Below are 17862 nucleotides of genomic sequence, written 5' to 3'. Positions count from 1 at the left end.
TTCCCCACCTCTACTTGTTTGGAAGTTATACACTCCTGTTATTTTAGGGGTTACCCTAGCTATTTTTTGCATTTATTTTACTGTTGACATTCTAATTTTTATTCCAAACTTTTTTGTTATGAAAATTTCAAACATGCGAAAAAGTAGAAAAGATAGTACACCTCTAGCCTTTATATAGATTCAACAAACATTTTCCATGTTTACTTTATCTTTCGTTTATTTTTTATTGTTTAATAAACTTTTTTTTTTGTTAATAGCTTTATTCAGAAATCACATGCCATGATCATTTATTTAAAGCATACTATCTAATGGCTTTTAACATATTCACAGAATAGGGCAACTGTCAACCACAATCAATTTTAGAACAGTTTAATAAGGTTTTTATTGAAGTATAACATACAGAAAAATGCACAAATCTAAATGTAGAGTTCACATATTCACAAAGTGAGTGAATGCACACTTGTAACCACCACACATAGAGAAATAGATGGTTGCACCCCAGGAGTCTCTCTCATGCCTATTCCTAATCACTGCTTCCTCTTCTTCCTCCATGAGGGTAACTGCTGTCTTGACTTCTAATACTATAGATTACTTTGCCTGTTTGTGAGCTTTATATAAATGAAGTTATATGATATGTATTTTTTTTTGGTCTGGCTTCATTGCTCAATATTAGTTTATGAGATCCATGTTCTCTATAGAACTAGTTCATTTTTATTACAGTATATGAATATACCACAAATTATTTACCTGTTTTACTGTTGGTAGGCATTCGAGTTGTTTCTAGTTTGAGCCTATCATGAATAATGCTGCTATAAACATTCTTGTACATGTGTTTTGTTGAACATACATATGTTGGGTATATACCTTGGAATGGAATTGGTGGATGAGAGTATGTTTATATTCAGGTTTACAAAACACCAAATGGTTTGCCAATTTACGCTGTTTATGTGAGAGTTTTAGTTCCTGGGCATACTTGCCAACTTGGTCTTGTCAGTCGTTTTTAATAAGCCATTTTGGTAGATATATGTTACTATTGTAATATGGCTTTAATTTGCATTTCTCTGATGACCATAAGGTTGAACCCTTTTTCATATATTTATTGGTCATTAGGATGCTTTCTGTGAATCGTGTGTTCAAGTCTCTTGCCAGTTTTTCTCTTCAGTCGTTTTTCTTTTTCTTAATTGACTTGTAGGCATGATAGCTAATTTAACATGCATAATTATCAAAACCTAAAACTTATCAGTGTGTTTGCATTCTTCTCAAAAAGTATAATGACCTTAGAATGTTTTAACTGCCATCACCTGCCTCCCACTTTATGTGATTGCCTTGTTTTATTTTAATCTTACAGATTAGGCATTTTGGGCTCAGATCCTTTATTGCAAATCCAAAATCTAAAAAAATGTTTGGAAACCAAAACTTTTTTTGTAAGTTGACCACAAATTTTTCTGGTGGCAAAACCTTACCTGAATGGACATAGGATTGCATATATGTTTTTTAAATCCCGTATACTGTCAGTATTCACATATTTCAGTCCTAAATACTAATTTGTTTGATAGAGTGCTGCTTTATAACATCGTTATTATTTTTATAAAATCCAAAAAATTCTCATTTTTGAAACATGTCTGGCCCCAAGAGTTTTGTCTTAGGGAATTGTGGGACCTGTATTATTTTATACAGTCAGTGTTTGGATTTACTTACATATTTACATATTTTTGCTCACCATTCCTTTTTGCATCTTAGACCTGTCATTTGGAATCATTAGAAGGAAGTCAAGATTTATTGTTTAGTTGGTTACTGTTGGTGATAAACTCTGTTTTGTCTGGAAAGATCTTCATGTCACCCATGTTCCTGAAACTTAATTTTTGCTAGATATAGTGGTTAAAATTGTCAGTTATTTTCACTTATGTGAAAGGTATAATTCCACTGTTTTCTCAGTTCTAGTGTTATCTGACTTCCATTGTTGCTCTTAAAATGATAGCCATCAGTCTAATTTCCATATTTTTGTAGGTAATCTACCTTTTCTCTCTGGTTTTAGGATCAGCTCTTTTTTGGTGGGTGTTCTGAATTTTCACAGTGATGTATTTACGTTTGGAATTCTGTTTGTTTATGCTGTTTGGAATTCATTGGGCTTCTTGGACCTGAGGATTGTTGTCTTCAACACTTCTGGGAAATTCTCAGGCATTATCTCTTTAAATGTTGCCTCCCATTCTTTTTTGTGCTCTGTCTCATATTTTTGTCTCTATTTCTCTGTTACATCCTGGATAAATTCTTCAGATCATCTTCCTAGGTACTAATTTTCTCTTTACCTGTGTTTAATCTACTGTTTATCCATTGAGTTTTTTTAAAAGTTTTAGTTAGATATAATGCACATTCTATAAAGTTCACCCATTTAAAGTGTACAATCAGTGATTTTTTAGTATATTTACCCAGTTGTGCAACCATTCTCATGATCTGTTATTAGAATATTTTCATCATTCCCTAAAGAAGCCTTGTACCAATAAGCACTCTCTCTCCATCACTTTATTCCCCATCCTCCCATCCTCTGGCAGACACCAGTCTACTTTCTGTATCTGTAGATTCACCTATTCTGAACATTTCGTATAAATGATATCATCCTATACGTGGACTTTTGTGACTGACTTCTTTCACTCAGCTTAATGTTTTTGAGGTTCATCCATGTTGCAGCATGTATCAGTACTTCATTATTTTTTATGGCCAAATAATATTCCATTGTATGGATACAACACCTTCTATTACCCATTCATCAGTTAATGGACATTTGGATTGCTTCCACTTTTTGGCTGAGTAATGCTGCTGTGAACATTTGTGTACATGTTTTCAACATCTATTGAGCCCTTAAATCTGTTTTTTAATTATACAAGAAATACAATTCTATATTCTTGTTGTAAAAGAGTAATATAAAAAAATATAGTGCAAATAGGGATGTCCGCTTTCTCCTCTGTTTCAACTGCTAGGAGGGAGCTACTGTAAAGTAGTTGGATGTGCTTCCTTCTGGTCTTCTGTATGCATTTGTATAAATAAATCTCTTGTTTTTGTTTTAACATAAAAGGATTATATGTATTTTAGAGGCTTGCTTTTTCTTGATTTCAGTATGTTTTGGCATTCTTTTATTGTTGTTAAAACGCATAGATCCACATCAGTCTTAATGGTTGCATAGTCTTATTTCTATATGCCATAATTTGTATAATTTATCTATTGATAGACACATATATTGTTTCTGGATTTTGTTCTTACAAACAGTGAAGCAGAAACATTCTTATTTAATTTTTTTAAAACATTTACTGAGACAAAAAACATGTGCCAGGCACAGTTTTGAATGCTAGGAATACAAAGATAAATAGACCATAATCTCTGCTTTAGAGTTGCTCACAGTTATATAAATGCTACAAGAACATAAAGTAAATTATTTGGGGATCTGGTGCTTTTCCAGCTAGGAAGATAGATTTTTATTGCTTCAGTTATTGCATACTTTTGTCTTCTGAGTAATTTCTCATTGGGTCCTAATTAACTTTTTATGTATCTTTGTAGATTTTTTTTTTTTTTTGAGGAAGATTGGCACTGAGCTAACATCTGTTACCGGTGTTCCTCCTTTTTCCCCCCAAAGCCTCAGTAGGTAGTTGTATGTCATAGTTGTACATCCTTCTTGCTGCTCTATATGGGACGCTGCCTCAGCATGGCTTGATGAGTGGTGCATAGGTCTGTGCCCAGGATCTGAACTGGCGAACCCTGGGCCACCGAAGTGGAGCACATGAACTTAACCGCTGTGCCACCGGGCTGGCCCCTGTAGATTCTGAAAAGCAAAATTGTTTCCTGAAAGGATAGAATTTGCATTCCTCCAGGATTTCTCTTTGCTTCTGCCACCTACCTGGGACATTATTTCCTGGACCAGTTTTGATTAAATTCTTGCTTAAGGTTCTCAGGTAGCAGGAATTCAGGCTGCAAACCCATATGGGTGTCTGCTTGAGGTTATGACATTTCGTGGTGGAATTTTTTTCTCCTCTACCCATTACCAAGTTCAAAATAAGCAAATTTAATTGTTGTCTTCTTCTACGCCCTTTATCTTATTCACCCTTACACTGAGGGGTCATAGTTTTTTGTAGGTCTTCTGTTTTTAATGTAGGTTTTCTGTCAAACTTTTTGGTCTTTGGGTTTGGTAGAAATCTCCAAGGCAAAATCCAGCTCTGATCCTTTTATTTCAGAGTTTCTGCATTCACTTTGTTTTTTTTTTTCTATAGAATTATTCAGAATATCTACTCTACTATTGTGCTGGAAATGAAATTCTATTTAGTCTTTGAAACACATTCTTCCTTTGGCTTCAGTATACCACAGTCCTGGTTTTTCTCCTCTGTGACCACTCTCTCCTTTGGGTACTACTGTACCCTGAAAGCCTGTAGAAATTATTTACATATTTGTCTCTCTTTTTAGGCTGTGGGCGTCTTAAGAACAGGAATCATTTAGTCTTGTCACTTTTTGCATCCCAATCTGATTTTTCTAAATGTTAGTTTAAAATAAGAATGAATACCTCCATTTGTTGAAGGCTTTCCATTTCCTAAGAGGGGAAAAAGTTTCAATAAGTAACTGTTAGGAATTAAGGTCTGTAGAAGTATACTTAGAATTCAGTAGGAAAGAAAATGTTTCCTTAATTTGCATGAATCAGATTCTGCTTTATTTTAAAATAAGGTAAAATCATTTCATTGCTTAGCGTCTCACTCTGAAAGAAGAGTAATGCCTATTGTTATAATTGTTTCTTAACATTGTTGGGGGAAAAATAGTGGTTATTTGTTGATGTAATGATATTAATGTGTGTGGTATTCTTATTAATAGTTTTCCATTATGCTCCTCTATTGTTAACCTTCTACCTTTAGTTCGTTGTTAGATGAAATTGGAGAAAACATTGTTGGTCATTTCATGTACACTTGCATTAGCAGCCATTGTCATATATCTACATTTTTAGTGTTTTTTCCTCTAGTTTATATTTCTTCCTACCCTAAATAAGGATTTCTGCCCTTTAGAATAGTTTCTCAAAGTGTGAATTTGAGATAAAACTTTACAAGATGTGAGGCCTAACTCCCCATCCCCTTAACTTGCTCCCTTTTCATCACATTTTAATATACCGTGTACTTATTTGTTTTGGTATTATTTATTCACCTTCTTCCCCCACTAGAATTTAAGCTTTACAGGGCCAGGAATCTTGTCAAGTTTGCCCACTGATGTATTGCCGTCATTAGTATCTAAGAGGGAAATATTCTGTTCTAGTTTTGATTTATAACCACAAGAGTATCATTTAAATTTTTGTGCCTTGGTTTCAGCATGTATTAGTGTGAGGTAATGCTTATAGAAATGCATTAGTTTAGAAGCTGAACTAATTTAGATATGAATGAGCTTTTTAGGATGCTATTTAAAATACTTAGCTTTTTTTACTAGGAGCATTTCATTTGATGTGGTATTCTTCAACTTAAACAGTAATATTCACCATAAAATAACCAACCATAGTAGTACTTTTTTTATGTCATCTTACCCATCATCCCCAGCTGTCTGAAAAAGCAAAAAACTTGAACTAATGTATAAACATGGGCATTGATGAAAGTGATCAGGAGCTGAAGAGGCAAAGAGCACATCACTGGGGTGGAAACTCCATGGTTTAGCACTGTGCTGTACTGAGTGGTCTGTGGACCTGTTACTGGGCTGTGCTTTTCATTTTATGAGGAGTTGGAGAAATTGTTCCTAATTTCTCCACCTAGTTTCAGTGAGGTGGTATAGTATAGTTTAAGAGCACATGAAGCAATAAATCTTAGCCAGTGTTAATGCCAGCACTGAAGATGAGTTGGAATTTGTTATACCAAAATAATGTGATATATTCACCAAAATAAAGAAACCCTTTTGCTGGGTAATGCTGGGTGGAGTTGCGGAGGGGAAAACAGCAGGTAAAGGAGAGAGAAAAGAAGAAAGAAAAAGAGGATGTCAGTGGCTAGAGGTTAAATATTATGACAAATTATTGACAATAAAAAAGCAAATGACAGTAAAAAAACAGAAGTGAAAAATGAGGATCTCAAGCTATCAGAACTATTTCCTTAAGGGAGGTGACCTTATAGACCTCACTGTTATCTGAGGCTATTACAACTGGGTAATCATGGGGCTGGCCCAGTGGCATAGAGGTTAAGTTCAGTGCCTCTGCTTTGGTGGCCCGGGGTTCGCAGGTTTGGATGCTGGGCACGGACTTATGCACACCTCATCAAGCCATTCTGTGGCAGTCATCCCACATGTGAAATAGAGGAAGATGGGCGCAGATGTTAGCTCAGCGCCAATTTTCCTCACCAAAAAAAAAAAAAAAAGATACAACCGAGTAATCGTTATTAATAGGATAAATTATGTTTAATACACATAATATCAGAGAGCTATATTAGGATTTAAATTTTTACCACGTTTATTTTTAAATTTTTGATATTTAAAAGTGTTAGTCTTTATCCATTGTATTTCATTTCTTGATCATGCCAGGGAGGCATATGGCATATTCAAACTTGATTTAACATTATGAGTGTATGTTTGGACAGGTATTGATATTTTGAGTTGGGGGAAAGGAACAAGACTGGTTAGAATGTAGTGGTTACAGTTTTTTAAGTGACTTTCTTTTAAATTGCTTTTAGTCTTAACTGTGACTAGAGCCTTCCAAGGGCTTTAAATCTCATAAGGCTGTCAGTAATAATGTATGTGTCTGTTTTTTATTATGTTGGCCTTTTTGTGTTCCCACACATGACCTTGGTGTAGAGGAACTACTCTAGTGATTCTTGAGAGGTGATAGTAGAGAGAGGGTATGCTGAGCTCCTGAGCAGCCTTTTCCTATGACATGAGTTCTTTCCTCAACCCCTGACACAGGCCCCAGTCATAGGGGAGAAAAAATCTCAAGACTAATCCTTCACATACATTGAGGTGGAAGAAAGTTTTAAGAACTGAACTGGTGTCTCTCTTAAGTGTAAGGTCACAGATTGTAGGCTGTTGAGTGATCTAGGGTAGAGATTCTCAACCCTGGTATTATGACATATTGTGTCCCAATACCTTGTCATTGATAATTGCAAAATTTGTCAATGGTTTTCTTACCAAAAAAAAAAGTAATAAGAATGGATTCATATTACTTTGACTCATTTGCTTTCATGAGGAAGGAGCACAAGGGAGGTGCTGGCTGAACTACACTCATGGAAAAGCCAAGTCGGTTCTGAAAGTGTTTAATCATTTCTCTCTTATGGTATTTAGGATCTTTCCTATCAGGATCCTGATCAGGATCTTTTTTTCAGAGCATATAAACCCACTTGGGTCTCTTAAGAAGAGCTCCAATTCCTGTAAGTTTTCCAGACTTGAGCCAACACAAGATGAGGGCTAGATAGAGTTTTCAGGTTTAGTTTAGATTTGAGATGCTTCAAAATATTTACGTTCTGGGCCTGGCCATTTTTTGATGGATAAGGTGAGAAAAAGAAAAATTCCTTTGCTAGTAACTTTAGGCCTTTTTGCCTGGGAAGGCAGATGTCTGTGTACTGCTATGCAATTTCTGGGAATAAAGTACATATTTAAAGATTGACTGAGATCATGTATTTTGGGGTAGGTGTTAAATATTGAGATACGAATCATTTTAGACATATTAAATTTACTCAGAAACTTAATTTTTATTTTTCAAGTAGTTTTGGTACTTAAGAGTTAGGAAAATAAAACTTTTATTATACTGTATTTCATACATTGTTTTAATGCACTTTTTTCATATTTTAACATATCTGAAATCAGGATATTATCTTATTGATGGTGTGTCATTGCTTAATTGTCAGCAATTTTTGTTTCCTTGTGTTACATAAAATAATGGTGCATCTTATGATTGATGGTGTATCTTAGATTCAGAGAACTATGGTACCTTTGTAATATATTTGATTAGTTTTACCATACCTTACCGATTTAGGGACAGACAAGGGTAATATTTGGCTGTGAACCATTGAAATTCTAATTTCTCAGCCCCTTTCCCTCCCAATGGTTTCTAGGTAGTTCTGCTTCTTTAGTTACAGTAGTTACCTGCTGCAGTTATTTCCCATTAGCTCCAGTTATCTCAGGCTGTAGCTGCTGTTTTTACCACTGTCTGGGAAAGCAGGCGTCTGTTACCATGATGGTTTTATAAGCTGGTGGTGTTATTGCTTTTGCTAGTGTTCTATTCTAATGCTACTGTTTCTCATCTACTTTTGTAACACTGTCTCTTAGCATGTAGGCTTCTGAATCGGGCTGTTCACAATATGGCGAGTGATTCTAGACAGAATGACCAAGATGTAAGCCATAGTCTTTTACAACCTAATCTTGGGAGTGACATACCATCATTTCCACTGTATTCTACTGGTCGCACAGACCAACTCTGGTGTGGGAGGGAAGTACACAAGGATGTGAATACGAGGAAGCAGAGTTACTTGGAGATTCTCTTGGAGTTTGACTACCTCAGCTCCCTTCCTTTGTGGACATATAAGAAGTAGTGTCAGGGTGGGGAAAAAGTTTCTTTTTCCATAGCACCTTTCACCATTCTGTTCAGGAGACCTAGGGATAATTACATCAATAAAACTCTTCTTAGCTTGCCTTTATATCCTTTTGTTTCAGTTGTTAACTATGCAAATTGACTCTCCTTTATATCCTTGATTAAGTAACAAGGGCTCTCTTCCCTCTCTTAGTAAAGTTCTCAAGATCTGGAAGATTTCCACAACAGTGTTTCCCAAAATGTGGTCTTTGAAAGAAGACTTTTCTGAGATGCTATACTCGGAGAGGATTCCATTACTTTTGGAAACCTTTATGTTACTTTCTTCCCTTGGAGAATCATTGTGCAAGTTCGTATATCAGAAGTCTCTGAGAAGTCCTGCATTGAAGAAATCTATTTTTCCTTGTGGAACCCCGTGTTTTTTAAAATTTACTTGATCACAGAACCCACATTTGTTAACATAAGTAGAATAAATTAAAAACCCTATTCTAACGTAGAAATTTATTATAAATATATTCTTTCTTTATTCAAAATGTCATTTAGGCAGCTTTAGTTCTGTTTTGAATAATTAAACTTTTTCTTAACTAATTTTCAATTTATAATTATTTTGTATTTGGAAGGCAAGTAGTTGATATATCTTATTTTCATTGTTGCTAGCACTTACCATATTGCAAGATCTGAGGAAAAGTTTCATTCTTGGCAACTTAAAATAGCCATTTATTAAAGTTCTATTACAGTGATTCTCAACAAAGAATGGAGGAGTTTTCTAATCTGTAGTGGTGTTGGATGATGTTAAACTTGTTTAAAGATGTGAATTGAGAGGCTGGCCCGGTGGCGCAAGTGTTTAAGTGCACGCGCTCTGCTGCGGCGGCCCGGGGTTCTCAGGTTCAGATCCTGGGCGCGCACTGACTCACCACTTGTTAAGCCATGCTGTGGTGGTGTCCCATATAAAGTAGAAGAAGATGGCCACGGATGTTAGCTCAGGGCTAGTCCTCCTCACACAAAAAAAATAAAAATAAAAAAAATAAAGATGTCGTGAATTGATAAGATCTAGAAACATTGCTATATTGATAGTAATATTTCCCTGTCCAGAAAAAGCAGAAACTAGCCTTTAAGCAGAGAATTCTTGAGTTCTGAACAGATATTCATGTTTCTCCACTTTAGTCCAAGAAGAGATGCTCATTAAGAGTCTTTGTAATGTTGTATGCAATTGTAATAACATTGGTTATTTGGTTTTTAAACTCATAAATTATGGGCTGCTGTAGTTTTTGTTTTGCTTTGTTGTATACTGAAAAAGAATGTCCACTGATAATAACAAGGGAAGAGTTGAACAATAAAAGCTGTGCAAACAAGAATGCAAAATACATAGCCATTTTGGGGCATTTAGTATGTGGAAAAATAACTTTACATTTCTTGGGCCCTGATATGTTATATTCTGGTGTTGAAAGATTAAATTATGTGCAGGTGATCCTATTTAAGAAAACAGAAATATGGACTGTAAATTGTAAATTAAAATTATTTTAAACTTTTTTACAAGGGTTTTTTGCGTGAAAGGTTACTTGTATAGTTCCTCGGGATAGCTTGTTTGTCTGAAATGACACAATCTTTAAGGATTTTGGAAAACAGTGGTTTTTATAATTGAAAGGCAGTAAAGGAAGCACTCCCAAAAGCTTTTAAGAACTTATAACCTAGGCTGAGACCTTCTAACCTCGATGGAGTACCTGTGAAGTTTTGTAGGTAGCTGGCTGCTCTTCGTAAGCGCTTTGCAGCATCAGTCTTTGCAAATATATTTAGAAATACTTTGACAATAGATTGTGAATTATGGTACAAGCAATTCAAAATTTGCAAATTAGGCATATAAAATACATAGAAATGTAAGGGGCTTGTAAAGGAAAAGGTATGAACATTTGAGGAAATTTAATCAAGGATTTCAGACTGTATAACTAGAAGAATATTATGTTCTGAAAAAAAGGTATAAATTATTATTGATAACTCTTTTCTAGAAACGACTGCAGAAAGAACTGTTGGCTTTGCAAAATGACCCACCTCCCGGGATGACTTTAAATGAAAAGAGTGTTCAAAATTCAATTACACAGTAAGTATTTAATTTTTAAAGTACTTATTTGTTTCTTTTATTATCAATGTAATGTATGAATATATACTTATTTTTAAAAATACAGAATTATTTTCATATTTCAACCCATTCTCTTCCACCAAGAGGAAAATACAGTAAACAGATCTTATTCTGTGCATTTATATACAGTCAATTATGTTTTATATAATATCATACACATTGTATATAATGTATAATTTGTAAACCATTTTTTTTTTAAACCATATCTTTGGTTAGTACTGTTTTTACAAGTTTTCCTGTTCAGGCGGCATTTGAAAACTTTGGTGTAACTTTGTTTATGAAATGATTTTCATCTACAATAGAGCAGTTTGGTGTGAGGTGGTTTATCAGATTTTTCAAAAACACGTTTAAGGCTTTGAAGAGAATAACAGTCAAGAGGTGTCCCCATCCCCATCCCCATCCCCTGAACACGTTAATTGCCTCCTGTATGGAAGGGTAGCTAAATGAATGTCAAACTCTCAGCAATGTCATTTAATAGATAAATTTTTCCATGAAGATGAAAAAGTGAAGGGTGGAAGGAGGACACAGAAGTCTTCTCTCTAATTCAGCTCCTTCCTTGAGAGTGGAGCAGAAATCTCTTCCCAGATATGATACCAAGAAGAGTAGAGAGATATGGGTCCCCTCTATTAAAAATGAGCATTTGAATTAGTCTGAAATGTTTTTGAGAGTATCATCCTAAGATCTCACAGCCCAATATATGGTCTGTCCTTACCACTCCTTTGATTTAATGTTTCTGTTAGCCAAGGGTAAATGTTCTGAAATAGGGGGGAAATTTAAAATAATTGACCCTCTCCTTAAAAAAAAAGTCTCCAAAGGGGCTGGCTTGATGGTGTAGTGGTTAAGTTTGAGCACTCCACTTCGGCGGCCCAGGGTTCACAGATTTGGATCCCAGGCACGGGCCTACACACCACTCATCAAGCCATGCTGTGGCGGCATCCCACATACAAAATAGAGGAAGATGGGCACGGATGTTAGCCCCGGGTCAATCTTCCTCAGCAAAAAGAGGAGGATTGGCAACAGATGTTAGCTCAGGGCTAATCTTCCTCTCCAAAAAAAAAAAAAAAAAAAAAATCTCCAAAAACATAAAGAAGATAGAACCAACAAGAGAAAAGTTTATAAACCAACTTGTGAGACAGATAGGACAATTCAAATATTTAGTGATCTTCTAGGTCCAGAGAGCAAAAGTGACCAAAACTCACATAACAGGGGACATACCCTTTTAGAAGAAATAATTTTGGGTACCTTTGACTTTGACATTTGAATTCCTACTTAAGACAGGAGTCAAGCTTTAAGAACAGGAATATAAAGAATGGATATATTGATATTTGGATGGATATATTGATGTTTGAAAATGTAGTACAGATCCCAAGCTCTGTAACAGTCTCTTGGAAACATTGCTGGGTTCTGAATTGAGCACTTTTAGGTTCACTGCAAAATGGAGCAGAAGGTACAGAGATTTCCAGTATAGCCCTTGCTCCCATGCATGCATAGCCTCCCCTATTATCAGTATCCCCCACCAGAGTGGTACATTCGTTATAATTGATGAACCTACATTGACATATCGTAATCAACCAAAATCTATAGTTTACGTTATAATTCACTCTTGGTGGTGTGTATTCTGTGAATTTGGACAAATGCATAATGATGTGTATCATCATTATGATACCATTCTCAGTATTTTCACTGCCCTAAAAATCCTCTGTGTTCTACCTATACCCCACCCAACCCCCGGCCCCAGCCCCCCTGTCCCCAGTCCTGGGCAACCACTGATCTGTTTACTGTCTCTATAGTTTTCCCTTTTCTAGAATGTCATATAGTTGGAATCATACAGTAGGTAGTCTTTTCAGATTGGCAGCTTTCGCTTAGTAATATGCATTTAAGGTTCTTCCATGTCTTTTCGTAGCTCTCAATTGATTTTTCATTTATATCAAAGAAGATCTGAAAACAGAGCACACATTTAGAGTGTATGGCGTTTGTTCTATATAAGTAAACAAGTGACTTTTCCTCTTCTATATAGTTAAATGGATTATACTCCATTTTCATCTTTTTTCCTCTGCTTTGTTAGCCTACCTCAGAATATCTTATAACAGCTAGCCCTGTAGTTCTCAAGCAAATTGGTAATAATCAGTTGCTTCTTCTTTCAACCTTTACTTTTTTGGGGGTTGAGGGGGAACCATTCAACACAATGATATATAAAAAGTTAAAGGAAGTGCTGGCCCAGTGGCATGGTGGTGAAGTTCGTGCGCTCCGCTTCGGCAGCCCGGGTCCGTGGGTTCGGATCCCAGGCGCAGACCTATGCACTGCTTATCAAGCCATGCTATGGCAGGCATCCCACATATAAAATAGAGGGAAATGGGAAATGGGCATAGCTGTTAGCTCAGGCCCAGTCTTCCTCAGGAAAAAGAGGAGGATTGGCAATGGATGTTAGCTCAGGGCTAATCTTTCTCACCAAAAAAAAATTAAAGGGATGTTTTACATTTTTACAAGTAGAAACATTTGTATAGATTATCAGGTAGTTATACCACAAATTATAACTACCAAAACAACAATATCTTTGTTGCAGAATAAACCTGTCATTTAGAGATATTTATCAAGGAAGAATTTTTCTTTTAAAATAATTTATTGAAAATAAACCACAAAAGTTTTGTCATCTTTGGACCATCTTCCAGGATATAAAAATAGTCTTATAAAAATCAGATCTTAGAATAATTGTTTAAGTGGGATTATATTGGATGTGGACATGGATAAGGAAGATGATGAAAGCACATTAAGCTTTCTGGAAGACAGTTTGGTAGCATGTATTAAGACCTTAAAAAACATGAGTATCATATCCTTCGATCTACTAAGTAAACCCCATGCTATCCTAAGGAAGGAACAGGGACATAGAAAGACTGACTTAGAGCTAGCTATACTCATTTCAGTATTACTATTTCTAGGGACAATTTGGAAACAATGTAAATGTCAATGATAAGGAAATGGTTTCTCAAGGTAGTACAGTGAAATGGCATGCCTTGAATTATAGTCTATAGTCAGTGAAGGGGGAGGAAGAAGAGTATCCTCTGCCCACTCTGGGTCCTTCCTGTCTGGGCTACAAATTAAATTGACATGAGACCAAATAGCAGGAGAAAAGCAAAGTTTAATAACATGTATACATGGGAGAAACCAGGGAAACAGAGTTTCTCAACAAATGGCAGAGGTTTTTCACCTTAAATAGATTTAGATAAAGACAAAAGAGGATGTTGGGGGTGGGGGAGGGGATAGCTATGGGGCATTTCAGAGGGGAAGAAGACAATTCATATGGAGATGGAAATGCAAATATTTGTCTGCCAACCCTTTACAGGGCCACCTAGAGAATGTGGGCTGGGAGAGACAGAATTTTTGTTAAGATGGGCTTGTTGGTGCCTTTCCTATTGCAGCATCTATTTTACATTATACTACAGCCATCATGTGGTAGTGGCTCCCTCCTGGAACAGGCCTTCTATGTTAAATTCTTTAGGCGGTTTGGGGGAGGTCAAATGTCCGTCAGAGAAAATAATCAAGGTAAAGAGATATGTTTCGGGTTGGCTAAATTTTGATCTCCCACGTCAGCATGTAAGGCACAAATTTTGTATAGTCATAATTATCTTTGAAAATCCCTTAGAGAGGCCATGTTGGTATATATCCTGTCTTAATACATCCAACAAAACTAGTTTTTCCTTCAGAGGGGAATAGATGGCTGTTTCTTTGATTAGGAGCCAAGAATGTGTGAAAAATACCTGTTTAAACATTAGAATCACAGAGCAATAGCTACTCACAGAAAGTTAAGAACTGAGGCTTTTCCCATCTCATCCTTACTCTGGGGCATGTGCCCATGATTGAAATCATAAACACTGATGATTTAAATTTATGTAATTTAAGTGTACACATAATGCAACTCCACTGGACTTAGATTCCATCGATATAGAAACTGCAAAATGAATAGAATGAAATGTACCCAAAAAACTTTAACAGTGATCGTCTTTGGGTGAGTTGTTTTGTTTATACTTTTCGAATTTTTCTATAGTGAACATACATTTTTTAAGTAGTAAAAACTTATTTAAAATTATCCTGCACAATGTTGAAAATTATGCCTTCTTTGACCTATCTCACCCAGATACTGGAAGGATTACTGAGATATTTGCTTAGCTATTATTTAAAAGCTGTGCTTAGATAGATCACATGTAAATTTATGGTACATTGTGTGTCCTAAAAATTACCTTATAGACAGAATGAAAGGGCACCAGGAAAACCTCTGATTTTTCCTTGGGTTATCACTCTGCATAGTGGATGTCAGGGGGAAAGAGAAAAGGGGATTTTGATAGCTAGGAAGGACCTAGTTTATAAAGAGGATAGGTTTTTTTTTTTTTTTTTTTTTAATGCAGCTATTGCATTGTATTTAATTTACCATGTACTGGCTCTGATGTCAGGAATGTACTAGGCTTTTTGTCTATGTAATGTCATTAACAACACTTTGAGGTGAATATCTTTTCTTTTTTTTTTTAATTTTAGCAGTTTATTTATTTTTTTAAATATTTATTTTACAGTTGAAGTAGTTAAAATGGGAGAGGTAAAACAGCTTACTCATGACCACACAGCTAGTTAAGGGGCAGACTTGTCTAATTTCACGATAAAATACTGCCTCTTGAGTCTGTGGTCATATCTTTTATTACCATATATGGTATTCAGCATGCATTCTGCAAATGAATAGCCATGCTCTTAGGGGTCTGTACATGTTAGCTGATTGCTTTCAGAGAGTAGGCACATTTATTATTTTACATGCTCCTAAGTCCATAGTATTTGGAGTGATGAATAGAACCCCAACACTGTCTTCTCAGTCTTACTTCCTTTTGTTTCCCTGTATTTAAAATAAGAAATTTTTGTACCTTAAAAGTATAAGATTAAAGGAATCGGCCAGGTGTACAATAATTATAAGTGGCAGAGCTATAATTAGGGACTCATTCTTATGACTTGGGGCCACTTTTTTTTTTTTTTTTTTTTTGGTGGGGAAGATCAGCCCTGAGATAGCATCCATGCCAATCCTCCTCTTTTTTTTTTTTTGCTGAGGAAGACTGGCCCTGAGCTAACATCTGTGCCCATCTTCCTCCACTTTATATGGGATGCCACCACAGCATGGCCTGGCAAGCGGTGCATCAGTGTGCACCTGGGATCCAAACCCGGGCTGCCAGCAGTGGAGAGCGTGCACTTAACCGCTACGCCACAGGGCCGCCCCAACTTGGGTCCACTTTTGGTTCTAAATGCTGCCTCATCATCTTGGCCGTCATAATCCTTATTCTTTTACACCCCACCCCCGCTTTTGTAAAGAAAAGAACAAGAGGTAGTGTACAGAAGAAAATCATAAACAGATTAATATTCATAATTGTTATGCATGGAAACAAAATAAGCTTGCATAGATGCCATAAAAATCTTTTCTGAGTTTTATGAAACAGTTGAAACATAAAGACAGACAAAGAAAAGGTCGTATAGAGCCTTGAATAGCCATCAGATTAAGTAAACTGATGTCAGCTTAGTTTCCTTTTTTCTGTTTAGTCTTATGTACAATACTGATAGAAAATCGGTCTGGCCGCTGCAATTTCTGTAGTCATTGCTGATACCTACTTCTCCCATTGCTTCTGAAGTAATTGGTATCAGAAAGGCGATTAATTAGTTTGATGTTATCTATAAAATCTTTTTGGTCATTTTACAAGTCATCTTTTGAAAAAATAAGGTAGCAGAAATTGAGTAGGAAGAGCGCAGGCTTTGGTGTTAGCACACCTGAGTTGAGTTTTTATTTTGTTTCTTTTTTCAGACCTGGGTTAAAATTTGGCTCTGTTCTTAGCTAGCTGTCTGACCTTGATCTAGTTATTTAACCCTTAAGTGTCTTAGAATTGTTGGGAGGATAACTTGTGCTGTCATATATGAATGACTCCTATCTCAATGTCTGGCATAGAGGAAGTACTTGGTGCTCCCTTTTTTCCTTCTCACCTCATTCCCTTTTATCTGAAGTTTTTAATATGTTTTTTTCTATTCTAGGTGGATTGTAGACATGGAAGGTGCACCAGGTACCTTATATGAAGGGGAAAAATTTCAACTTCTATTTAAGTTTAGTAGTCGATATCCTTTTGACTCTCCTCAGGTAACTGCCTTGCTTTTTAAAATTTTATCGTATTTTTAGATTATAGCAAAATGCTAAATTAGTGATTTTTAACTTAGTAAAAACTTATAAAAGAAATTCATCATAATTATATGAATAGATTTGTTCCTTTATCTTATTTGTAATATAATCAAAATCTTATGAACATTTTACTTTATTGAGATTAGGGCTTTGCTGCTGTTGTACTTCTAAGAACGTAAGACTGTTTCTTATCCATAGATGTTAGCAGAAAAAGGGATGGGAATCTAACCCAGGCCCGTGGCTTATGGGAGAACCTAGCATTTTGGAATAACTATAGGCACTTCTTCCTAGATAAGATGATGGAATGACATTGTCAAGAGGCGAGTGCTTTGCTGAAAGGAGCACTTCTTTGATTTTGCATTGACAGGCTGTCTTTGCAGCCTTTTAGTACTGTACTGCAAGGGCAGAATATATTACAAGATGGTAACTAGACATCAGCCCAGAATCTGATCATTATAATTTGAGGCAGTCAGTTTAGTTAATGGCTTAATACTTGGACAAGGGATAATGGTGATAGAGGAACATTTTTGAGAGCTGTTTAACTCTGGTGAATGATTAATCATTGGAGGTTAGAGAAAGGGAGACTCTAGGATGACTTCCAGATTTCTGGCTTAGTAAGACGGGTAAATGAGTTACTAGTGACAAAATGATAAGACTTAATGCCAACTCTATTTAGTATTGCTAGGTATTGAGGTGTTCTGGATAATAAAATTTCCCAAATACCTGAAATTCAACTTGTTAGGTGCTAAAATATGCTATTTTTGAGGGAAATCCTATTTCATATCCACTTTAAATAGACTATACCAAACATAGCTTAATCTTCTCTTGGCCATGTGGGATTAGAGATGAAAGTCAGTTATTGTTTTGTGCTGTAGATAAGAGAGAATTGTTTTAAAGCATAGAATTAAATGAAAACTGACTCCTTTAGTTGTCAGGCTTTCATGTGAGCAGAAAATTAAGACTTTAGGAGCTCATTTTTATCATTTTCATGAAAATAAAGTGAAGGAGTATATCTTGTCACCTCTA

The 17862-nt window shown here is 35.8% G+C and overlaps 1 protein-coding gene across 5 annotated transcripts in view; it reads left to right on the top strand.

Moving 5' to 3' along the window:
* Positions 1-17862, top strand: part of UBE2W (ubiquitin conjugating enzyme E2 W) — a 139075-nt gene that overhangs the window by 18601 nt on the left and 102612 nt on the right. For all 5 annotated transcript variants that reach the window (XR_009216585.1, XM_058528894.1, XM_058528893.1 and 2 more), the window contains exons 2-3: positions 10516-10607; positions 16695-16797. Coding sequence is in view for 4 of the 5 variants with exons in the window: in XM_058528894.1 (XP_058384877.1) it covers positions 10516-10607; positions 16695-16797 (195 nt within the window). In the remaining variant the exon portion in view is untranslated. The remainder of the gene's footprint in view (positions 1-10515; positions 10608-16694; positions 16798-17862) is intronic.

The sequence above is a fragment of the Diceros bicornis genome, chromosome 33, assembly GCF_020826845.1.
Source record: "Diceros bicornis minor isolate mBicDic1 chromosome 33, mDicBic1.mat.cur, whole genome shotgun sequence".
NCBI classification, from domain to species: domain Eukaryota; kingdom Metazoa; phylum Chordata; class Mammalia; order Perissodactyla; family Rhinocerotidae; genus Diceros; species Diceros bicornis.
The sequence above is the reverse complement of the archived record's forward strand: the minus strand, read 5'-3'. Positions and strand labels throughout refer to the sequence as shown.